This window comes from Neospora caninum, chromosome Ib (assembly GCF_000208865.1).
Source record: "Neospora caninum Liverpool complete genome, chromosome Ib".
Classification (NCBI taxonomy): Eukaryota; Apicomplexa; class Conoidasida; order Eucoccidiorida; family Sarcocystidae; genus Neospora; species Neospora caninum.
The window spans coordinates 321213-345684 of record NC_018386.1 but is presented as its reverse complement, the minus strand read 5'-3'; the positions used below and the strand labels follow the sequence as shown (position 1 = coordinate 345684).

Below are 24472 nucleotides of genomic sequence, written 5' to 3'. Positions count from 1 at the left end.
CCGACAACTGGAGACGACGATGGGTGGAAGGTTGTTCTGCCAGCAGTGAAGACAAGGGCAGGTGACACCGTTTCTCAGGCGTTCGGAACACGAAGCGAAAGCTTGTTGACCGTTCAAGAGGCACGCATCGTTGGCAACAACGCCCAAGCGACTCTGGACCACGTCGTCAGATGGTGCGTAGCGCCGGTTCGAAAGAAAAGTGAAAGATGCAGACTAACTTTTGGGAGACTGCCCCGCCGCCCCTGCAGTAAGTTCCAGGAGCGCATTTGTTGCAAGCCATCAGGCTGCTCGCCATCGTACTAGGGCCCTGGTAGACAGTGTTCTGTTCCCGATCTTCCGGATATCCTGCAGGCTCGACACCGGTCGTATCCGCGTTGAAATGCTGAGTGCCCGCGGGGCAGTGGACAGGTTCGAGCATCCCTGCAAGATGGCAGATTTTGCCGTCGGGGCAAGGTTTGCAGGGCTCTGCCGCTCCAGCTGTGGGGAACAGAAAGACGGCGAGCAGCCATCGAACAGCAGAAATGTTCCAAAGGTTTTGGGAACGGGGAAAACCGCCTGCATGCGGCAATGGTCCAACACACGGGTAGGCTGCCTTCCGAACAGATACACTCCCATAGAAAAAAACAGCAAACGAGATTGAACGTTCCACAGTGGTAACAGCGCATGTGCAAACCAGACTATGAACATGTTTCTTATCTATACACCGCAGTTCTTCGGAGCAGTATTTCCAGATACGAATGTGTACAGCTATAACACGTGGTGAATAGTCGCTCCCGTCGACACCTGTAGCAGCGGAGCGCAGCTGGTCCCCCAGTTCCAAAAGGCAGTGCCCAATGAAACTGTCTTTGTTTCTAGTCTAGAATGACGCGCACATATCCTATAGATGAATGAAGATATTCACCGAGCCATGTGTCGCCTTACCAGTCTTTGTACATATATATATATATATATATATATATATATATATATGCATCTATTTCGTTCACGCATGTTATGTGACCTGGCCCCATGGACTATTCTTATATCGATAGCGTCAAGTGAGGCAGATAGCAAGGTGCGTAGGGCAGAGCTCGTCCTGCAGACATGTCTACGCTGCGATATGGGTGAAGGAGAGATAGCATGGAACACTCACGGCCTGCAGGTGAATATGTTCCAGGTGGACAGTTGATGGGGGCGGAACCGACCCGACAGATTTGCCCACGCGGGCACGGTGTACAGGTACCCCCCAGGGATAGATTTGTTTGGCCGAATTTGCAATACCGAAAGGCTCCAAAGTGCGCGAGACCGGTTGTCGTCTCCCCGGTAGATAGCGTGTAGCCTTCCGTCACTGCTCGCAGGCAACACAAACACCCCGCCGTCGCCCTGTGTGTTGCGCCCCTCTGCTACGAATGCCTCATCGTTTACACCCCACCGCGCCACTGAATCGACGGCGACGTGACAAAAGTGTCTCTCTCCGACTCAATAACATTCTGCAAGGGAAGGACTGGGGGCGCGACGGCCTCGGACACTGGGAGGACAGCCCACGACTAGAGGTGTGTACATACAGGAAGGCGCACGGACCAGCTCTCCCCCCCTCGACTGTCTCGGCTCTAAAAGGTGGGTGAAACGGGCCAGGGATTCACTCTGTCGTAACAAACAAGCACAAGGAACAGCAACGCGTGTAACCTGCCACCGACGGCGGCGTCGAGCCTCCGGGTCGCACAGCATGAGGCGCCTTTCGCGACAGAAAGATGTAAACGGGGGCGCAAGGAAGCAGAGAGGCATTTCTTCTTAAACGAATTTCAGATCCTGTTCAAATGCAAGTTGGAAACTGACGGCCTTCATCGCACCTATAGAAAGCTGTGTACTCGTCTGTGTACGAAACGCTTGGCATGACTCGACCTTCAGGGTTTATATGAATGTTAGCCTTTACACAGAGGATGACTTGGCTGTGTGTGTCTGAATGTCGATTTGTCTTCAAAGGGTGTACGTGTTTCGTTTTGCTTACAAGGAGGCGACTTTAGAGGCTTCAGAGTGCCTTCTGGGCAATACTCATTTGCAGCGCATATCACGGGAAGTTCCTTAGTGTTGTATGGGCAGTAGACGCCGGCGCCGCATGGCTGACAGCCGTCGTGAGAGGTGAATGCGATGCCCCAGGAAAAGGAACCCGGCGGGCAAACCTTGACTTCGATCACGCCGGGTTCTTTGTAAAACCTGACAGACGAAAAGGAGCTGCACATCTCTGCGAATGAGGAGGCACCCTTTTCAAATCCCAGAGGTGGATGACACAGTCTTGGTTAGGATGACGCCGCGCTTCACACGTGTCCATGCAACCTGAGGACCAGTGCTGCGTCTTCTCCTGAAGTTAAAAGGCCCAGTCCTGCTAACGCGTAGGCGGGTTGTTCTGAGACAGAGGGAATCCGTTTGCGCCCTTCCCCCGCCGATCGGGGATCAGCTGCTCAACACCACTCACGTTCCGTTCACGTATCGGCCGGTATTCGGACCCGGTTCCTTCTCCTCGCAGAGGTGTCCCGCTTCACAGGGGCGACAGATGCCTCCAGCTTCTTCCGAGTAGAATCCCGCGGGACACGGGATGGCTTTGCCGAGGATGCACTCATGGCCTGCAACACTCAACAGTCACCGGAGATACACCTGCGTTCTCCCTGAACGCCACTCGAGGCGTTCTCGAACCCCGGACCTCCAGAAGCAGGCGAGAGGCGTACCAGCGCGGTTCTCTGACTGGAAGGTCTCCTGGGCGACTCTTGACAAGCTGCGGTGTTTCAAGCACTGAGCGTTTGGAGATATACGCGGAGTTATTTTCGTTTTACCCGTCTCTCCCCCACCGATTTGATGGTTCCTCCGCGTGTACCGTAGACACCTCACAATCTGCCCACTGCCTCGTGCCTGCTACCTCGAAGCACGTGTAGCTGAAGAAAGGGGAGGGATAGACTTGTGCAATCGGCCACGCAAGCGCCATGTGTCACAGATGTCTGTGCTGTCCATACCAGCGGGGCAAGGAATACAACGGGCTGAACCGTCTGGGTCTGGAATCTCCTCCGGTGAATAGCAGATATTCACATGTGCACTGTGTGAACAGTACGTATCTCCTCTGTCATCGCAGCGGAGGCACTTTGGGTTCCTCTGATAAGAGCCACAGAATCAGCGGACAGCAAAGCTGGCAATCTGTATACGCTTTTCTCCTCCAGGGATGATTGGATGTCAACACACATGCGTTCAAAGTGCATCTCTTTCGGCTTAAGATCCTACCGTTAGAGGAGAGTCCACATTCCGCAATTTTTCAACACAGCGGTTTCGATGGCAATCGACAGCCATATGTACTTCGAAGCACGAAGGCGGCTACCAGTATATATGGTGGACTGCGTTCGTAGATATGGGCCAGTTCACGCATATATGCATATAGGTATGTAGATGCGTATTCACGCATATGCTACAAATATGTGCACCCAAACCGTAGCGGAAACCCTTGCTAACTCTACAAACCTGTACGCCGCTGCACGTCCGTTCAACCGTGGCCGCTAGAGGAACCCGGCACCGCACTGGAACGTTTTGCGTCTGGATTTATCAGGTCTCTTTGTTTCATTTCCCGGTAGTTACGTGCCTAGACGCGTCACATGCGTGACGCTGTCCCTCTCGGTTGCTTTATCCGCGTGATAGCTGGCTAGATCACCTCAACTTTTTGTCTTTCTGTCGATGGCGAGACCTCTGGCTGGAAGCCGTCGGCAACGTGTGTTTGGGAAGAAGAGAGTAGTCCAAAAATCAGCTATCAAGAGCGCCTCCATCCCCTTGCGCTTCTGTCAGACCAGCTTTGGGTGGCAGGACTTACGATGAAAGAGCGCGTGTTTACAGGACATTTTTGAGTCCCCATCAAAGGGGCGTTCGGGCAGCTATAGCCCTCGGGACACGGAATGCAGCGGTCCGCTCCTTGGTCACTCATCATGCCGTATGGACACGGCTGGCAGAAACAGAAAAGAGAACATGTGTGGCAACTCGAGTGTGAACACCACCGCGCGCGCTCCTGTAAGCTCCGCGTGTTCCTCAACGACGCGAGGCTCAGAGAGAAACGTGGCGACAACGCGAGTCCTAGAGGTTCCAGAAGGGTACACCCACCTCCGGCAGCCTCCAGCCTCGTCTCTTTTCGACAGAACGTGACGTGAATGCCAGTCCGTCGTCTTCCCAGAGCAGCATTCGTGCTCGCAATGTGCTTAGACACATGTACCAAGGAAGGTAATAGAACTAAGGATATTACTGATACCACAGACAGCAAGACCTCCCGAGCACCGAGTGGTGTTTTCAGGGCCTCCACAGTAACCCGGTTCTCGTTGCGGGGCCGACCTCTCGATTCTAATGCACAAGCGATCGCCTAGACAACCACTGAAACGGTTCCGTTCTCGGCGAGCTTACCTCCGGTGGCAGCCAAGGCCTCGCGCAGTAGAACCCAGCTGGACACAGTTGGGGCGTGATGGTCTGCTGAGGGCAGTATGTGCCTCGACGACAGGGAGTCGGCATGACGAACAACTGCGGGCAGTAGTTTCCCGCGGGGCACGGGAGACAGTAGGAGCCGCCAAGTTTTGGATAGAAAAAGAAACCCGGGTCACAGGCGTCGAACGTCCAGTAGTCTGTATACGGTGCGTAGGTTCCGCAGACGACCTCTGAAAAGGAGAAAAGCGAGGATCCCAAAAAAGGATTCGTCACCAGAGAAACGCGCCAAACTGGCCACGCGTAGCTGTCCTTCGTTGCAACAACGAGAAGAAGAAACCCGAACATATCACGAGCAACGAAGGCTTGTCTGGAGCCGAAAAACGCGGGGCACCGGAAAAGTCGGAAAGGAATCGAGAACGAAGTGTGTATTCGTTTTTGTGTGTCGTTTGCTGGAGCAAGGTACGGTGGTGCAGACGGGCATCGGTTGCCATTCCTCTTCCTGCTTCGTTCCGATTTCTTTGTTCCAGGAGGGGAACCCGGGGCGTTTTGACTCCAACAGGAAACTGGCAGATACCGTCTGTCTTCCCCGCGTCTCAGAACCCCTGGAAAAGTTGGACTCTCACCGGGCGCCGGACAGAGGTTTGGACACCCGTCACGAGACTGCGGATGTTTGCCGCCTGCTCCGCACTTTTCCGGCTTTATCAGAGGGTGAGGACAGCGGTGCCCCCGCGGGCACGGCCGGCATTCCCACTTGTCAACTTCTCCGGTCGAAGATTTCCTGCAGGCAGGCGAGGAAAACACGCGGCCCAGCTGAACTCCACAAAACCCCCAGAGGCGTGTTCTCGTCTCTCTCCGGTTGGCCTGGAGCACCTCAACTTCTCGAATGCTTCCAGTGTCGATCAGTCGAAACGCAGCAGAAGCGAACTCGGATGGAGCCCGCGGGTGAACCGCTGATCCGTCGCGTTCAAACGTCAGGCGCAAGCAAATCGAGCGTCCGTTCAAGCACTGCGCCGCGCATCCACAGCGTACAAACTGGAGTGGTCTGCTACGCTGTCAGCAAGGTGAAATATTTCAGAGCTTGAAGGAGTAGCAAGAGATCGCTCTATCAGCCTATCGAGGCTCCAGCCGCAACTCTCTCCATCCACAAAAACTGGAGAGAACAACCTCCACCGGTGCGTCCTGGAAAGGCAACGTCACTGCTGAGGAGTCGAGGAGAAGCTCGGTTCTCGGACAGTCGCCAAGCAACATCTACGGCAACATTTTCCAAGACCGAACGTCTTGAAAGCTCAAGGAATATCCACGCAGGATGAAAGCCGTACTCCCGTGAACAACGCTGTTTGTGCATTTTCACTGGCGGGCAAGCGCTTCAGGCTCCCGTGGCAGCTGCGCCACGGTACGCCACTTGGGCGCTCTGAAGCGTTTCGAATAGGGGTGTCAGGTGGATCGTATTCCGCCCCAAAATCTGGCTGCATGCAGAAGAAATCCTGAAAACTATTCTAGTGAGCTTCACGCTTCCTTGCTTGATGTACCTCGTGTCTTAGTGCCGCCTCAGCTGTGACGTCGAACGCCGCTATACCTTCCAGGGACGTCAAAGAAAAGCGTCTAATTGTCAACCAAACATGCGAATTTTAGGTTTACGGGCAGACCCCGTGTTGAACTTACTGAAGGCTTTGGCCAACCGGACAGACGGTGGCTGTCAATTTGTCGTCGCTGTCGAGGCTCGGGCGGTAGACTACGACAGTGAAGCCGTAAACCGGTACATCGTTGTGGTTCTCGTCCCATGACGCTGAAGGCCAGTGCACCAGTCGAGACTGACGCCCAAACCTTCGTGGAATCAACTGCCTGGCGAGCAGTATTTTAGTCTCACTGCTCTGCCTGAGTTCCGACCCACATTTCCCCCTGCTCGCCCACGTAGCGGTATCTGGTGTAAAACGCAAAAGAGGCGTGCGGTGGCGACGTGTCAATGCTTGGTTGATGCCCTATCGCCGTACACCCGATCCAGCGTCTTCAGCACTTTGTGTTCACGGACCTGAGTTGTAGTTTGGGTCGTCCGATTCGGCGACAACTTTACAGAACGCCTTGTACTCAGGCCCGAGGATCTCTGGAAGCGGCAGAGAGCACAAACATGGCAACCGCGGATGTCAAGCTCAGGTTGGTTTTCTTGCATTTGTTTTGACATTCGGAGTTGAAAGAACACGTTTTTGCACTGGAAAGCCTCCCACAGCGGCGATGGACCGGGTCTCGTGTGGAGTCTTCCCCCGCTCTTGCTGGATCGAGTTTCGTCATCGGGTGCAACGCATTTTTGCCACATGGGAACCGACGACGGAAGTCCTGTCGTACGCAGAAATGGTGCTAACTGGAAAGCTCGACGCCAGACACTAAGTCAGTCGCCCCGCTGCACACGGCCCCGCGCTGCCACCAGTCGACTGTAAAATGTTCTAGCATCTCTCGAGGGAAAGCCGGCCGACAAACTTTTCCGTCAGAAATGGGCCTCGGATCTTCCAGGCGGCTCGGCAGCAGATAAGCTAGAGCTGCGCGACACAAGGTTCGGACGGCCTGCCTTCAGTCTGTGCGTCGTGACGCAGGATGCCGCTCTACTGATGGCCCGAGGGACAGGGGATACGCTCAGCAAGACGCAGGCACGTGGCCTCGCGTGAAGGTACGACATCTCGCACATGCGCATATGCAGCGTAGAGAAGGCGCTACGCGAGAAAAAGAGAGTACTAGCAGCCAACCGCACGAGGGGACAGAACTGAGGCAAAACTGAGGCATCACCGAATCCAGGCTGGTCTCCAGGGGATACCTCACCTGCTGAAAAGTCGGCGTGAAGGGTGACAGGATGAGGAGTATTCCAGTCCAATGGTTCAATCAGCAGCGACGTGTGGCCTTCGAAGTCGGCTGTTACGTGGGCCCCATCGCACTGAAGTCGAATCGTCACCGGGCCGACAGGCTGGGAGCGAAGCCGGAAAGACGCTGAAGCTGTCGCGCCCTCTGCCAGGACAGCTGTCTCCTCGAATTCGAACTGCAGCCAGATATTCCAGAAAGGCATCCACTCGCAGATGCGTGCGCAACGCAAAAAAGCAGCCGGTTGCCAGTTTACCGCAAAACGAGGCTCCACACGCCGCGCTACTGAACATTTACTCCCGTTTCCTCTCGGATGCGCCACTACGCTTTTTGAGGCGGAAACGTATATGGGTCTGTTGTAGAGGACTCTGAAGTGTGTTCTGCTGCGAACGCTTGTTTCAGTTGCCGTTGCATCCTCAGCGGCTTCTTGGAAACGAATCGCGACGATCGAGCGGTGCGCCATTGATTGACGGGGCCCCTCAGGCACGCGCCCAAGCCGACTGTGCACCCGTTCCCCCTCGTGAATGTCATATTTGACGGGAAGGCGACTCGGCACATGCGCTGGGCTTAGACCGACGCGTGGAGAAACCGCAAAAACATGTAATTTCCAAGCTGACTGGTGGTCGCTGGAAGCGCGGTAGTGTCAGCTCAGCAGGCCCAGTGCTCCCGTTCTGTTGCCAGGTTCCCCTTGGGTGGTGCTTCTTCACCCCAAAGTTGCGAAGGTTCGAGGGACCTGGTGGACACAGGGGAAGGCGCTTTGCTTACTCCAGCTCTGTCGTTGTCTCGCACAGCGATTCCGAAATTTGCGGCGGCCAGGGTGAAGTTATCATCGCTAAGCACTGTTTGTGCAATCTGTATCAAATCGATCTGGTTCCATGTTAGTCTCTTTCCCTTCTTTTCCTGGGGGGACCACGAACTCAGAACACGGAAAGGGATGAAACGTTTGGCCTCCACAAGCGCCGTGCGCATGGACACCAGACCATCGGGTTGGGCTTCCTGCCTGGCAGGTCGGCGTTTGACCGCTTCGATGCGCATCCGTTAGCATAGAGTAGAAACAGCTGGACGGCGATTATCACGCGTCTCCTGCAGCCATCACTCCCCATCTCGCCTGGACGTGACTCCGGGACAGACGGAACTCTACTTCCTCTACCGGGAGGTTTGTCTCCCTCGCCCGAGTTCCTCTGAATGCCCAGTAAGACTGGCGTTACGTTGGCGCGGCAGCCCCTCTCTTTTCTGGCAACACCGCGGTCTACTCTTGGCTGTCCAAAGTGCCACGGCGCGAACGTACCGGTGGAAGGGCTATGTGGTCGTCGTCAGTGTGAACAGAAACATTTCGGGGGATCTTCCAGTTGTCCCGCGTGAACACGAGGACTCCAGGATCGAGGGTCACCGACCGACTTCCCAGCGCCGGCTCCATTCGCACGGTCACGTTCGTCCCCAGTGAGGGCGGCATCGACAGCCACACCGTGTACGACGTCTGAAAGCAGAAAGATCCGACTCTGCGCGGTCTTCATCATCGCGTTTCAGCCCTCAGCTGGGGCTGTCCCTGCGACACAAGCTCTCTTTCACCACTCTGGGGAAAACCTCACAGCCGCTCTTCCGTGTCCCGCAGCAAGGCTCTTTGCGCCGCAACTCGCCGCGCGTGGAACGAGCACGTGCCAGTGCCTGCTACCTATATTCCCTGAGTGTGCGAGACGGTTTGAAGGCGCCTTTGCTCAGTCTGCCACGCGGCTCAGCGCTGCCAGGAGATAACCCATTGATGGTCCTGGTGCGTTTGCGGGGTCCCGTTTCACGCCGTCTGGGCAGATCTTTTTGGCGTGGTCAAAAAAAGAGAGGATCCTCAGCAACAGTTCCCTTGTCGTTTGGATCCCTGGCGGCGGTGCCTCATTCAACTACTCAGCTTCACGCGGTCGAGGCGGACGGCTGAAACCGGAAGTTCAAGGCAGTGTGCAGCTGGATTGCTTCCCCAGCTCTCGATGCCCTTTTAATGCATGTGGGCAAAGAAAGTGCGGCTTGGCCCCTATCCTGCCGTTCGCCTGCGCCTGCAATGGTCCCGCAGCTCACCGGCTCTCCCTCCATTCGAATGGTGGAGGCAGTCTTGGTGATCACGCGGCGTCTGTCATCGTCGACAACGCGAACCATGAGATTGCCTTCGGTGGCGAATGCCCGGTCTTGGTCGCCACCGTTCATGAAGTCGATGAAGTGCTCTGTGCCTGCGGCGGAGTCGCCGCTAGCGACTTCCCATTTGACAATTCCATCGTTCCAAATCTTGTCGGCCGACCGCATTGTATGACGAATGATGTAGTCGCCCACAAACATCTCGTTCGCGACGTTCGTGAGTTCGCTGGAGGCGACAATTTCGTTGTCGTCGGCAACCTGATAGGTCAGACAGTGGAGCGTTCATACGTGGAGGAGTGTCGGTGCTTGGCATCTCGAAAAGGGACGAGCAAAACACGGTCGCTTGAAGTTACTGCCACGTTAACCATTCCAACGTGCTGCTTACGGCACAGACGGCTACGATACTGCATCGCACTTCCAACTGTGCACACGCAAAAAGGGATGCCGCTTGTCCTGGCAACCGAGAGTGCCCGGAAGGGAGAGAGACGGCCTGGGAAACCCGCCACGCGTCCTCGGAGTTTCAGCCGTCCCCGCTCTTCCAGGGGTCTTTTTCTGCTCCTCTATCGAGTGTTGTTTTCCTTTAGAAAGAGAAAACCTCCTCCGCATCAGCACAAAAAGCACTCATGTCAGAAGCATAGAGATTCACGACGTTGAGAGGGTCAGTACCAGTGCTGCGCTGCCGATTATACTTGTAGCCTCGGCAGGTGGAGCTCGCTCTCAGACTCAGTGTTCATATTTTGTCACTGAAACGAGCGCCAAATGCAACACGCGTCCGAAACATCTTCACCTATGCGCTGAACGGATGTGGAAAAAGATGTTTCCTGCAAATTCCCGCGCTCTCACCTCCAGAAGAATGTCCTGAGGAACGTGGTAATTCGAGGGAGAGAACGTGAGAGTCCTGGGTGTAATGCGAAACCGTTCCTCCGGCAGGCGTTCTCCTTGTAAACCGGGCACTGCGTCTTTCAGCGCAATGCCTGCAACGGTAACGATGACCTCGTGCTTCGGGGCAAGCAGCTGCGATTCATCCGCAAGGAGCGCTATTTGGTACACACAAGTGTTGAAACTGAAACCGTACGTGCCTTGACCAGCAGATGGCGGCGGAACCTCCGTGGAGACTGCCCCGTCTTCGTAAAGCAGGGGACATTTTGAAATGCGTGCCACGTTCGTCAAAGATATCTTGAAGAGATGCGACTGCGCTGGAGCGAGTAGGCATTTCGCGCAGGAAGCCTGCAGTTGGAAGAAACACAAAAAGAGGTATGAGATGTAAGCCTCCCATCTGGAGAGGCCGATGTCGTGGCACGAGAACGTAGTCGCTGGAGGCACAACACAACACCGTCGCGTGCCTTCTCTGGCGCATCCAACACCAGATTTAGAAAACCGAGAACTGTGTCAGACGCTGTCCTCGTGCCGCCCCAGGGCAGTTCTAAGGCTTACGGCCGCGAATGTAAGAGCCACGGAGGCGCTGAAGTTTGGGAACTCCTTAAAATGCGTCCTGCGTCTGCGGCGCGATTTCGTTGCAAGTGTTAGTGAAACCCTATCACATGTCGCTGGTGAATGCGCAAACGTAGTTTCCTCCGTTCGCACGAGAAGGCTGCCGAGGGAACGCCTATACCCCACGCGGGTCTCCCGGCCTTCCTCTCACCTTCTTTGCGTGCGAGTGTTTGGTCTCACACAGTGGAAACCTCCCTGGACACCGCATGAAGTGGGTGGACGCGTACTCACCTCAAGTTGCAGATCGCCTTTGAAAATGTCAGTTATCGCGAGACCGTCGAACAGCAGGGGACCTCCCGTCGCCTCTCGCACGCGCGTGCCAGTGAGCGAAGTCGAGGTGGACGTTCCAGCGAGGCCGAGCGTAATCTCTGCCGGGTTGCCTGCTGCGTCCTCCGCCATGCCGGACACACTGTTCCCCCACCTGTCAACAATGTCAATCGACACCGAAAAGTGTTCGCCCGGCAAAACCTCGGCCGGCGGTTCAGTCGCAAACCGCAAGCCAGCGGCAGGGCCGTGCTCGATCGCGAATGGCCATGAGTAAGTGGACGGAAAGGAAGAGTACGGCTCAGCAAATGCGAACCGGAGAAAGTACGCGTCGCCCACTAAAGACACCGCCAAGTCCCTGAAAACGGCAACGCCTTCGTCAGTCGTCTCAACGGTCTTGGTTCCGAGAAGCGCATGCGCTGAGCCCAAGCACAGCATACGAAACGCAGGACAAACTGCCCTTGCGCGCAGGAGCGCGTCCTTTGTCGGTCTTGATGCTTCAACCCCTCAGTGTGTTCCACGTGGCAGCTGTTCAGTTCCAGTTTGGGTCAAGATGGGACTCGAGCGTGAACGTGAAGAGTATCCCAATGTCAGGCGCAGAAGCGAAAAGATAGGCAAAGGAATATGGAAGGGGGTTTCCTGGTCTTCCGGTTGATTCTGCTCACGCGATGACCCTCTGGACGCGCCCTATCTTGTTGATGGGCGATCCGCACACTAGGACACATTAGGCGAATTTTCCCCAGCGTGTCCGTTCTGGTTGTAGGTACGATTTTTTTCCTCGCACAAGAGAACTTTCAGGTGTCTTAAGTCAGCAACCGCGCAAAAAGGCTCCACACCAACACCTTTGGTTTCCTGTAGGGAGCAAGGGGTTGCCGCAGTTCCCGCCGGCTGCTGCACGGTTACGACGGACGGATGCTTCCGCTGTACACGAATTCGCCTTGACTGCTCCTTTTTCCCCTTAAGCGCCGCGCCGAGGTTCATGGGGGGGTTCGGTTTTGCAGGCGTGGATCGTTGGTCCTCTGACAAGGCTGTACCTTTCAGTTCGGGTTTGATGCCACGGACGAGAAGCGTTGCCTCGACGACGACTCGTCCTTGTGCGGGAGAACCGTCTGCATTTACCACTCTCACAACAGGCTGATCAGGCAAGGGGACACCGGCGACACTGTTGGAGGGCTGTCGACTGAGCACGAGTCTCCTTGCGGTCAACTTTGTAACGGAGAAAAAAGGGGTGATTGTCGAAACGCAGCCGCCGCAGTGAATCCTGATCGCAACCTCTCCCTCAGTTTCGAGGACGGGCCTCGCAACTACGATGCCTGTGATACATCAGAAGAGCAGAAACACACTCAAAGCACGAACCACCTCTTAGAGGAAGCAGACAAGGCTCGCGAAAGCCGAACATTCAGGGAGGACTGCGCAGGACAGGAGAGGCCCAATCGTTTCGAGATGTGGAGACCGTGGCAACGACCGCACCACTCGGTTCCTCGTCCGCTTCCTGCTTGAGAAGAGTAGGCTTTCACCTGCTGGCTTTTTAATGGCCAGACGGCGCAGATCCATTTTCCGGCATGCCGCAGGAATGGTGTCGTACGATTGCTTCGAGACCAGCAACAATGGCGGCGGGCGCTAGATCTCATCACGTTAAAGAGAAAACAGTTCAGAGAAGGGGTGAGAGAGCTGTCAGTTCGTCTGGTATGATCTGTGTAGCTAAGCTCTCGCTCGTAGCGCACGACCTATCTGCCTCGTGTTTGCTTGTTAGCGCATTTTCATATGTGTCTCCGTAGTACGCACCGCCGCGAACGAGTCTGTGCCGATACATGGAGTTTCAGAACGTAGGATTCTCTCGCGATAAAGAACGCTAGGCTCTGTGTCCGAGAGTCGTGTACCAGCAGTAGCCCCTGCCTCAAGCAAACGGTTCCCTTTACAAGCTAAAAGTCTGAATCGGGTTTAGGGTTTAAACCCATCCGGCTGGGGTCAATCATGCGGCTACCCAGCAGAACGTCCATGCCGATAGAGTCAGGCAGCATCTGAGTCTCATCGGTATAGCAGAAAGGCACCTCCGTCGACCTATGGACGATCAGTGGTTCTGGGTACAAGGCGACAGTCGCCGCCACTCCGACGGATGAGGCACGCAAGGATCTCTCTCCGTGGATGCATCCCGGGCGGCGGATGCAGCTAGCCTTTCTACATGGCTGTCCTCGTGCTCCGTATGGGTAGAGGAAGGAAGGCAGAACGGCAAGCAGCAATGCTTGTGTAACGTCGACGAGTAGGGGCATCCTCTTTAGTGTTCTTTGCACCTGGTCAAAGCGGAGTGAGTCGATCCACAAGGAAGCGATCTCCCTCGGCAGGGTGGCATGTACCAGCGTACCTCTCTTTGCGCGAACACGAGAGGTTCGCGACTCTGGTACTTGCTGCGTCGCCGCACCGAGTGGTCCCTCGTCTTTTGAATAAAGGCTAAAGAAGACATCCCCGGCAAAATCGCGGTCGATCTCTTCTGCCTGTCTGACCTCTGCTGTGATCTCAATAGCTGAGCCTTTGACGTAAGATGGACGTAAATTTCCCGTAAGCTGGACGTGCCTAACGCCGTCGGCTGTCGAGTGCAACTGTGTCGGTTTCCAGGGAAAGGCGCTACGCTGTTGCAAATACCCTTTCCGCACTTTCCGGACTGGTTCCTGTTCGCTGTTCACCTTGTTTGGTCTCCCAGATGGAACGCCTTTCGGATGTGCTGCCACGCGATCGGTATCTGGGCTTTTCGCGGCATCCAGGTTCTCTGAAGATGTCTCCGTTGCAGCTGCTGAAGCGGGGAATGTCTCGGCGGAAGGCGAAGGGGCATCGTACCTCCGGTCTTTGCGGGTGTCGTCGGCAGAAGCAGCGTCTGTTACCACGCCGAAGGAAACATCGTCCCGATGCCAATCTGGGCCTTCCTGCTTGAGCGCAGACCTGCGAGGTGGCGTGACACGGACCACGCCCGGCATCGTTGTGTCGGTCGACGTCACTTCCTTCGCAGTTGCTCCGAGGAAAGCAAACGGGACGAAAGGCATGAAGTTCCCATTGTGCTGGCTCTTGATACTATGCACCGCCTCTGGAGGAGTAACCGTTCCGACGTTGAGTACAGGCGGCCGGTCGCGCCGTCTAGGTATAATTCTAGGGAAGTTCGAAAAGGAAAAGCGCCGCAGGACGCCATCGAGTGAACAAGCGTCCACTGGTTTTGGTGCCGAACAGGATCTTCTCGCCCATTCTCCGTTATTGACATCGTCCAGACACTCTCCGCAACGTGTACAGTTCTTCACTTTGAACGGCGACTCGCCGTCCTGGCCCACCGTACAACAGCGATTCTGGCTACCCTGGGCGAGTAGGTTGTCGCCCAGATGGTCTGCAGGACTGCCGGTCCTGCTGGAGTCTTGGAGGGCAACATTGCCTCCTAACCAAAGCAAAAAGCAAACGAGGAGTTTGCGACGGGCCACTCTGTCTGTCTTCAAGCGCCGGTGCTCCGCGGTGACCCATGTTGCTGACTCGACTTCTGGAGCCTTGCTGCGAGATTCGCAGCTTTGGCAAGCACGGCCAGTAGTGACGAGCGTGGCCGCCAGGTGGCTAGAGGCTGAAGAAGCCCATGGAGGACGGCAACTGGTGTTACCGGGCTCTGACGCCGAGAGTGGCAAGGTCTTCCGCTTGGCCTGCCTCGGAGACAGAACAACGGAACGAGGCGCCTCTACGTCGGGCGTTTTGGTCTCAGCGCGGCCCTCCATAAGAAAGAGCCTCTGCAAAGAGACCGGAAAAGGGGAATCATCGGCAACCAGAAGCCGGTTAGTTTAGAAAAACCTCTCGGATCAGTCGCCGCCAACCGGCAAGGTGCTCGGTGCCTGTGGCTGCACCGTTAATCGCGACTCTAAAGAAAAACGATTGACAAGGCTGATTAACACGAATCCAATTGCAGTCGGTCACTAGTCTAGAACGAGGAATGAGGAGAAAGAAGGAATCAAACGCTGCACACAAGGTGCCCGTGGCCTTTTTTTGTGATCCTGGAACCTGAGGAGAACGATACTACGGAAACCTTATGATACTACCGAGGACTGTAGCGCTCCTTGAATTCCTTTACGGTTTATGGCGACTGCAGTGCAGGACATATGATGGCAGGTTGCGAAGAGATACGGTAATCTGGACCCCACATGGGAACGGACTAAAGTGGATTTGACAACAGATCCAAAGCCGGGCTGTCTTGAGGACGCGAACACATTTTCAGGTGAATTGCTGGATGTCAGAATCAAAGTGGTTGGAAGACTTTGCGGCAGGGAACCACTGGAGAGGCGAGCTGTGCAGTGACCAGCATTTCGGTTTGTCACCGCTCCCCCTCGCACCTCGAGATTTTGCACGGCGTCCCGGTTAACTATGGACCACTTCAGGGTGGCTGCATTCGTTGAGAGTTATATTTTTTCTCTGTGAATAATGTATTCGTGAGCACGCCACCAACAAGGTTAACTCCATTCTGTCGGAGACACCGACTGGCATCCTCTGCGTGGGCTTTTTGCACTTGCAAACATGCTACGGTGGTGCATGCGGCTTCATGTACCACAAGAACTGACAGCACCCGCGTCCTTCAAGTTTTTTTACGGGGTGTTTCAGTGTTTTACAGATTGACCGGACTCAGCACTACTGCTACGAGAACGTCTAGCGAGGCATGGTAGACTGGTGTTCTCCAGAGACATGGCCGGGTCCCAGAGAGCGGAAAGACGCCCGTTCGTTGGCTATTCGACGGCTGCGAATCCAGTTCACTAAGTGCGTCTCGTCTGCTAACAGGAAACAAACCTACGGCAGGAGCTCGTATTGAGCTGTGAAAGAGGGCTTCTCTTTGGGAATTGCCGTGCCGTTTCAGTGTTGCTCTGCGGCGGCGAGCGGCGCCGCCGGGAGTTTGACCGGCTAGACATATACCGTGCTTTGAGCGCAAAAACATTCGCCGTTGTCCCGCTGGTTGCTCTCCGTGTGCCCAAGCGGCGGTTGCACTGCGCGAGGAATTTTTGCAAGGCACACCTCTCTCAAAATTAACTGCAGGCTGTTTCGACAACGGCGTACTGAGTCCACAACCAACGGGCAAGAGTCGCCGACGTTGCAAGTGTGCCGATTTCTCTGCGTAGTCCTACTTGCGTAGTGGTGTGTCCTAGTCATTGATTCTAATATCGAAAAGTCCAGATAACAAGTCTCACGTTTGGGTGGTTAAAAGGAGAGCCATGCATAAACTGGAAAAGTGGTGACAGTGATGCTGGACGAAAACGTACTTCTTCAGCAGAGAACAGTCGCCGCCACACTGGCCCACGATGAATTGGACGGCATTGCAAAGCCTAGTCGGCCATCGCCAACAGTGAACTCTCACCAGTCCAGACCTCAGGAATTCCACAGCCACTAATGCTGACAGTGGGTAGCGCTGGTACGACCAGAGGATGTCAGACCACCCTGTATATTTGACGAATGAGTGACAGTATTTGTAGCTGCCTTCCAGAGGTGGAGAGAACGCACAATGGTGCGTGCAAGAGGTGTTCAGTTTCAGTGTGCACAATAGTACGGATCGAGATACGAAGCCGCAACAGAGCCCTGCAAGGATGTTACAGAGCCATGGAGACGTCTGTGCTTCCTTGGTCACCTCAGGCTCGTATCAAAAGGCCACTTGCGCTAGAGGGTTCGAGTCACGACCAAGACACGCCGACCACCGAGTGAAGACGTCGCTTAGTGTCTTGCCGAGAAAGAAAGGAACAGAGTGAGTGTAATTATTGTAGACGCAGGTATCACGGAAGCACCGAAGCTGGCTTTCCTGCTGCGCGGGTCCGACCAAAATGTGTCGTGCCAGGCGCTCGACGGCCACGTGTGCGCACCATGAGCTTTGTGTCGCAAAAAAAGATATCCATTCGTCCGCTGCTGCTTCAGGAGGAAATCAGCATTGGCCTAAGGGATCCAAAGCCCAGTCCCGCCTTCCCTTCTTGGCTACAGGAAGCGCCTTGCGCCTTTACTATCCCTCTGTCCAAACCGAGCAGCCACTACGGTTCAAAGCAGTGCACGGCCCTATAGTGTTGTCGGTACTGTTTCTCCTTCGTGTGAACGTCGAATCACGGTCGCCTCGCGAGGCGGGAACAACCCCTGTAGCGCACACATGCCTCCTGTACAAAACTCCTCTGCGGTGATGCACTAAACGCTGTCTCAAAAAAGGGCCCCTCTGTATGATCCCTGGTCTAGCATGTCAGCTCAGCCTCCCCTCCTGCGGTTCGCCCGTGCTATCTGGGGCCGCGGCGGGGGATCGGCAATACACTGCGATTTCTGGTTCATCGAGTCAAGAAAGGAACACCAAACTTCCGTCGACACTCGTTGCACGGTGCATTCTTCTCGCGTTTCGTGTTCGCGTCACTCGCAACGGACCGCTACGGCAGGGCGCGCAATTTCTCCCCCCGCTGGCTGACGGTAACGTTCGCGCGGAAATGGGGTGCGGTCTCAGCTGAGCGACTCGAGGGGATTTTCTCCGTTGCATGCGCATGTGGAGAACTCCCTGGGATGATCGGATGCGTTCCGTCCACAGCCTTCCATTTCCGAGAAAAAAGGGAACACTGAACGCAGTTTCAGTAAACCGGCGGTTACGAGGACCAATTGTCTTTTTACCGGTTCCCGCGACTTTTTCTGCATCATGGTGAGTGTTTTTGGCCGGCATACCACGGCCGAAGAAAAATGCGAGTGGTTCTCTCCTGAGACTGTGGGGAGGCAGCCCGAAGCCGTTTGATACGAGAGAAGGGGAACTTCCGGCGATATCGGTGCTATTTTGAGTTGTTTTTCAGATCCTGTGCATTATGCGCTATCAAAGCGCACGCTGGATCCGATATTGCAAAAGGATACATTCCTGACGTCCCCGTATGTGTAATAGCATGCCGGCGTCGCACACGGGAGGTGGTTTTCGAGAGATGGTTCACGTCGGTGACTGGCGTGGCGTTCTCCCACTTCGTGTTTTAGGGGACAACGATTGTTTTCTGCAATTCCGCTGATTTATATCAGTGCCCATCGCTGAAGGAGATCCGTCGCCGTGCCCGAGGTTTGCTTAAGGACAGCCAAGTCACGCAACGTGGTCGGTCATCGGAACTTGCCATGTGGGCGAATGTCTGTATTGCTTCCGTCCGAGGTGTACTTCGTGTCGTCTTTCGTGCATTTCTTGCATCAAGCTGGGTTAATCGAGGTCTGTGGTGTGGAACTGTTCCCCTGTGCCTTGTTTCCTAGGGGCGCGTGCGCACGAGGACCGTCAAGCGTGCTGCTCGACAGATTGTCGAGAAGTACTACGCCAAGTAAGTCCTCAGTTTTTGACCCTTTCTGCCGTCTTGCAATTCGTGTTTAGGCGCGTGTACATGCTCTTCAGCTACAATCCATGTAGCGGTGATCATATATTCAACTCGAGCCTGGATCAAGAGCTTTCCGTGCAAACGGTCGCCTGGATATTTCCCGTTTCATCTAGGTGCCGAGGTGGTGTTCCCTTCCGCTATTCTTCAGTCGTGGAAGCATGCCTCATCTGCGGTGTACGCACTGGCTGCATGGCATGGGATGAAGTTGACGGTGAGAGTGTGGGACGTCATAGCCAGAATGTGTTGTGTTGCTCATCTGGTATATGCCGTGCAGACTCACCCTGGACTTCCAGATCAACAAGAAGATTTCGGAGGAGGTCGCCGTCATTCCTTCGAAGCGCATGCGCAACCGCGTTGCGGGCTTCGTCACCGTAAGTCGCATTTTGTCGGGGAGTGACTCCGCATGTGAGTTGGCGAGAGCAAGATGCGGCTTCAGCGGCACCTTTCTTTGCTTCGTATCGCGTGCGGCTTGCGCACGGAGTCCAAAAGCGAGGCGGCATTGTTCATCATTGCCTGGGTTAAAACACCTGGAGACATGAAGCTCGGTTGTGTGTGTGCGGGCCAGCATTTACAAGGGTAGCCGGGCGATTGTGTCGCCGAATAGCGCATCATGGAGATTCGACCTCCGTGGGCCAGTTTCGCCCTTTACTCATGTCAGTGTGTTAGGAAAAACAGCCACACGTGTGGACGCGTTCTGTCGCCGCAGTTTGTCTCAACGGCCACCGAATGCAGGCCGCGGCTGGTCACGCGTGAGAGGCGTTTTTTTTTTGTTTCTGTGGTCAGCATCTGATGAAGAGAATCCAGAAGGGACCGGTGCGAGGCATTTCTCTCAAGTTGCAAGAAGAGGAGCGTGAGCGCCGCATGGATTTCGTCCCAGAGCGATCGGAGGTCGACGTGGCGACGATCAGCATCGATCAGGACACGTCCGACATGTTGCGCGCACTTGACATCAACTTGCCCAACGTTGTTGTCCCCAGTGCTGGACGCCCGTCGAACAACCAGAACCGAAGAGGCTGAATTCGTGGCGAGTCAAATCGCGGCGTGACTCGGTCTGGTGGACTTCTCTATCTCTGATACCCTGTTGATAATCTGTCTGCTGTGAAGGCCCGGGTTATTGGTTCATCCTCTTTTTGTTAGGATTAAAGATGTGCTCGTAGCCCGGAAACAGCCAGAACCAGGTGACGTTTGTGGTCTTGCAAGCTACTGTGAGATGCGAACTCACCGTCATTAAAGGAGTGTCGTGCTCCCTCACTCTTCCTGTCTCCAGCCGAAACCCGGAAGGAGGCGACTGCTGTCTCACTGGAGGCGCTGGATAGGCCGTGCTCGGTGGCGATGGCCAAGCAATGGGGACCAAGAATCCCCTGTTTTTGTACACTGCTTTGGCCTGCTCTAAATGAAATCCGCAGTTGGGTTGCGTGTAGCGGGAGCAGTACTTTGAATGGGGAGAACCACCAGGAAGGATAGCGTAGAAACGGCCATGGATTCATTCTTTGCTATAGGCTGCATGGACCTGAGCGTTGAGAAGAACATGTTCAAGAGAGTTTATCGACCTCGGGTGACGTTACTTCCTGAGTGACAGGTCGCAAGCAGCGTTAGAGGTACACTGGAAGTCGTAGCACACCGCACAAGTGTACGAAACACCACCGCTAATATATGTGCTTTCCGTTTTGTGATACCTGGATTTACTGTAGCGTGGGCTGGTGGGGACCACAATGCACCCTGGATGCGGCACGAGAAACTCCGTCTCTTTTCTGTTGAGCATTAGGAGTCGCCATACCAGCGAATCAGAAACCGATAATGCCAGTGTAGGCTGGGTAACCTATCGCCGTCACTCAAAATCAAAGCTACAGGGGTTTTAACAGAGCTCTCAACATCTCTTCATAAGATTCGGAAGGCTGCCTGAATTGCCACGCACGCTCAGGGCGATGTTCTACTCTCGACCGGCTTCGATCGCTCAGAACGCGAAGGGAAGTTCCGTCTGGATTTTGTTCAGTCCTTAGCTGCGGTGGTCTAAAAAAACACAACCGCCAGCATGCGGTTGAGGCATACCGATATCCGTATAAACGTCAAGTACAGGTCAGAACGAACGCCTTTCAGGACCAACAACTCTGAGGTGGCCCCATTGAAGCCTTTCTAGGCTCGACAGCTCTAGATGCACATCGCTAGCGAACAGCACAAACGACACTGAAGGGTTCGGCGTACGTGAACCTTTCGAAGATCATCCAAAGACGCAGCCCACCATGACGAATTGGACGAACACCCGTACCAAAAAAAACTCACACCCGAAAAAAAGACTTTCACCTCTCTTGTCTGACGTTTTCACGCACGCACACACAGGAAACCAGTTGCATCGCTGCTGGCAAAGTGGAGAGCTCTTCTTCCGTGTGAAAAACTCGCCTCCCCGTCGCGACCCAACATGGACAACCTCGCAGCTTTGCCCGAAAGACGCCGAGCCATTTCTTAATAACGCAACTTCCACGTTGCCGTAAAAAAATATCCGAGTGGAACAATCAAGTACTGGATGTTCGGCAACTAAATTCTTTCCAGTAAGGTGTCAGAGACTGTCCTTAACACGCAAATATTTATACACAGCACTCCAACGCGTAAGCCGGAACACCTGTACCATTTACCTCAGTTTCTCGGAAGATACGGTTCCACCAAAGCGGAGCCTATCATTTAACTTGGTGCATCCTCCCCACCGACTGTGAAAGTAACTAGGTGTGATCACGAAAGGGGAAGAACTGAAATGAAAATCTATGACTACGCGGATTGGCCAGGCGCGCTTTCCGCCAGTTTCGTCTCTGTCTGCTTGTCGGTCGTCGCTGCGCCTTTATCGTTACTCTCCGCTGACTTTTTCCTTCTCGTTTGCTTGCTCCTGTGGTTTTGTGCTCCTATCCCCTTGTGCTGGAGACGGTTTCGACGGCCCCTCGGACCCCTGCTTTCCGTGTTCTCCTTCCTGTTGCATCTCTTCGTCGTTAAGCCATTTTACTCTCACGCCTTGATTCCACAGCGCTGGAGACGCATACGGACACATCCCACAACAGCAGCTGCGGAACCAGTTCACCTCGTGCATGCCGCTCCGCCATCACCCTGCGCGCCACCGCCCCCCGTTCTCCTGCGGCCGTTTGCCGCCAAAGAACAGACGTCGCTTAACGGCATGGCAGAAACGATCAATGCACTGGACAAGAAAAACGATCAGCTGTCCACAACAGTCGACACGCACTTCGCATAGCGCAGGCGACGAATGCTTCCTAGGTCTTCCTCCACGCTGTGTTTGCCTGTTCCCCCAGTGTCATCTCCCCGGTGCGTGTGACGATAAGCCCCTACTCTGCTCCCCCGCTCGATCGAGCTGTGCAACCGAACCCAATGTGTGCTGGCTATCAACATTTGCGTCCCGAGCGCTCTCCCGACAAAGAAAACGCGGAGACGCACGGTTGCACGTACCTAGCCGTGGCTTGGTTTCTGCCGTCGCCTGGTGAGTGCCTCGCCCATGCGGAAGGCCTCCTTTGAAGCCACCCTGGTAGGCGCTTCCATCCGGCCACGTCAGCCTCCCTTCTCCCTCCATCTTGCTGTCCTTGAATTCTCCCTCGTACCTAGAAAGCATAGCAGAAAGCACACTGCTGCGTGAGGCAGTGCGCGCAAAAGCGCGCCACATCATCAGAGGGTTCGGGCCTGGAAGCCAGCTCCCACATTGGTAGCGCGGCCACATGCATTTCCAGTAGCGCCACTCGCGAATCGGCTGGCGCCTCACGTGGCACAGCCACCCAAAGCATGCATCAGCGCCCAATGAACCACCATCCCCAATCAGGCCTCGCTGACAAACCCCGGCACGGGGGTTTCCACAAGGTGACGATGAGACCAGATCCTGACACCGACGCGAAATTTCCTATTTTTTGCTGACCGCCTTCGTGGCATCGTCCCGGTGTAAGCAAAAGTGGGTACCGCCCGCCCTTCAGCACCCCACGGTTTGCAACACCACGAGAGTCGCACTAAGCCGCAACCGTCGTCGAATAGTTTCCCATTCAGCGCAGTCATGAAAGCCGTGGAACATGGAGCCGGTTCTTGGCCGTGAAACCTTACTTGCGACCGTCAACGAAGAAGAATACCCCCTTTCCGTGCATCCGGCTCATTGACCATTCTCCTTCGTAAATCCGCCCATCTGGCCAGCAATACCGGCCTTTACCTGATAGTGTAGCAAGAAAAACGTCGAGACGATATGCCTGGAAGAATACCCGTGACTCATATAACCAACCACACAACGCGAGAGAAGCCGACCACCGCAGCTCGCCGATAGGGCACCCGGCCGTGATCCCGGGAACCTTCCACGACGGAACAGCCAGGCGACAGCAGAAAATCCCGCGCGCGAATCCCCCACAGAGAACTACCCCACTAACACCGCAAGTGGCGAGCGCTGAAACCCGCAGCATCAGAGTAGCAATCCACAGTCAAACCGACACGGCGCGCGCCAAAGCAACGTGGTCCCGCCTTCTGTCCTCCTGTGAAAAACGCATGCGTGCACCTCGTGAGAAGTGTCTCTATATGTGTGTGCAAGAATCCGCATACATCGGGTAAAGAACAATGGTAAGCAGTGTAAAGAACAATGGTAAGCGGTTCGACGTCGCATCGAACAACGAAGCCCGTTGTAGACGCCCCCACCGTGTCTCACCGTTCATGTCACCCTTGCTGAACTCGCCCTCGTAGACATCGCCGGAAGGAGACTGCATGCGGCCATGTCCATGCTTGCAGCCGTTTCGGTACTCGCCCTCATACACGCTGCCGTCGTGAGTAACTTCCCTGCCAATGCCGTGTCGCTTGTCAGCGATCCACTGACCCACGTAACTGAATGGCAGACACACAGTCCAGAACGTCATTGAGCTTCGAAATACCACACTTTTCGCTGAAGATTCCTGATCAGCGAGTGGACGTGGTTACAGCTACATGTATTGCCTGATGCTTTCCCATGGAAAAAGCGAATCTACGCATAGCCAGCTCGTCTCGCGTTTGCTGAGTCGCACACGTTATCCTGTAGGTTCCGCGGAGTTGAGCGAAATCCGAACCCGCCCGTCAGGGCATGTTTCGAGACGCAAGCAGTGTCTCGTTTTTCCGCGAGAAGACCGTATTTCTGCATGACGTCGAATCTTCCCCACGCAAAAGCCCATCCTTCTGACTGCACATCATGTGGCCATGATTTACAGGTGTTTGCTTTATCTCAACCAGCAAGCCGTCACTCGAAAAACAAGTAACGTATCACATCTGCATATCCGCCACCCTCTCCGCCACGAGCGGTTGCTTGCTGTGTCGCCTGGGATTGCCACGCTCCTCTTAAATCACGCGCTAGGCTCTTCCAGAGACCAAAGCGTCTACTTACACGCTGCCGTCGGCAAAGGTGTACTTGCCGTTGCGGGTCTTGGTGTGAGCCTTCCCCTGGGCGAACTCGCCTTCGTACTTGCTGCCGTCGGGCCGCACTAGACGGCCAAAGCCTTCGATATGGCCGTCGTAGAACTGTCCGATGTAAACGACACCATCCGCCTGCTTCTGCTGACCCTGGCCATGCTGCTTTCCATTCTTCCATTCTCCTCTATAAACAACGCCGTTCTTCATCATGACGGGTTCACAATCCTCCGGGGGCTCCAGGACGATCCCCGCCAAAGGATCTTCGTTGATATCGATCTGTCCACCTTGTGCGGGGGGGCCTTTCACTTCAGTAGACGCAGCAGTCCTTACTTCGGTCGCCTCTCCCGCTCGCGAGGTTGACCGTGATGCTGCGTTCTTCCCTTCACCCCTGCGGTCCTGTGTGGCTTCAACCGGAGCCGCGCCAGCGAGTGTTCCCGACTGGCTTTTGGGCACCTGTTGCCTCGCATTCTCCTTCTCCTCCAGAGATTCAGGCTTCTTCGCCACCGCCGCCTTGCTCCCCGTGCACCCCATGCTGAAAGCTGTGCGAGCGGACCGTTTTCAAGGAACTCAGCGAGTGGCCTCCCAGG

At 55.1% G+C, this 24472-nt stretch overlaps 3 protein-coding genes across 3 annotated transcripts in view; 1 reads left to right on the top strand and 2 right to left on the bottom strand.

Moving 5' to 3' along the window:
- The window catches only part of NCLIV_002790 (conserved hypothetical protein), a gene marked incomplete at both ends in the record, with an annotated part of 39292 nt that extends 24416 nt beyond the window's left edge, over positions 1-14876 (bottom strand). Inside the window, 17 exons of the mRNA XM_003879777.1 lie at positions 219-477; positions 1988-2193; positions 2453-2600; positions 2985-3120; positions 3824-3952; positions 4402-4649; positions 5043-5197; positions 6082-6205; positions 6449-6520; positions 7228-7441; positions 8029-8163; positions 8552-8740; positions 9328-9639; positions 10225-10608; positions 11104-11555; positions 12171-12449; positions 13499-14876. Of these exons, the coding sequence (XP_003879826.1) occupies positions 219-477; positions 1988-2193; positions 2453-2600; positions 2985-3120; positions 3824-3952; positions 4402-4649; positions 5043-5197; positions 6082-6205; positions 6449-6520; positions 7228-7441; positions 8029-8163; positions 8552-8740; positions 9328-9639; positions 10225-10608; positions 11104-11555; positions 12171-12449; positions 13499-14876 (4820 nt within the window). The remainder of the gene's footprint in view (positions 1-218; positions 478-1987; positions 2194-2452; positions 2601-2984; positions 3121-3823; positions 3953-4401; positions 4650-5042; positions 5198-6081; positions 6206-6448; positions 6521-7227; positions 7442-8028; positions 8164-8551; positions 8741-9327; positions 9640-10224; positions 10609-11103; positions 11556-12170; positions 12450-13498) is intronic.
- A 2915-nt stretch (positions 14877-17791) lies between these two features.
- Positions 17792-19508, top strand: NCLIV_002780 (yml024wp-like protein, related; the record flags this gene model as incomplete). Its single annotated transcript, XM_003879776.1, has 4 exons — positions 17792-17794; positions 18373-18437; positions 18766-18862; positions 19275-19508. The coding sequence occupies 4 exons, from the start codon at positions 17792-17794 to the stop codon at positions 19506-19508; spliced, it is 399 nt and encodes a 132-aa protein (XP_003879825.1).
- A 1819-nt stretch (positions 19509-21327) lies between these two features.
- On the bottom strand, positions 21328-24416 carry NCLIV_002770 (putative MORN repeat-containing protein; the record flags this gene model as incomplete). The annotated part of the gene is made up of 5 exons (XM_003879775.1): positions 21328-21503; positions 21936-22084; positions 22572-22674; positions 23158-23330; positions 23860-24416. 5 exons carry the CDS (start codon positions 24414-24416, stop codon positions 21328-21330), a joined length of 1158 nt encoding a protein of 385 aa, XP_003879824.1.
- Between the last annotated feature and the right edge of the window lie 56 nt (positions 24417-24472).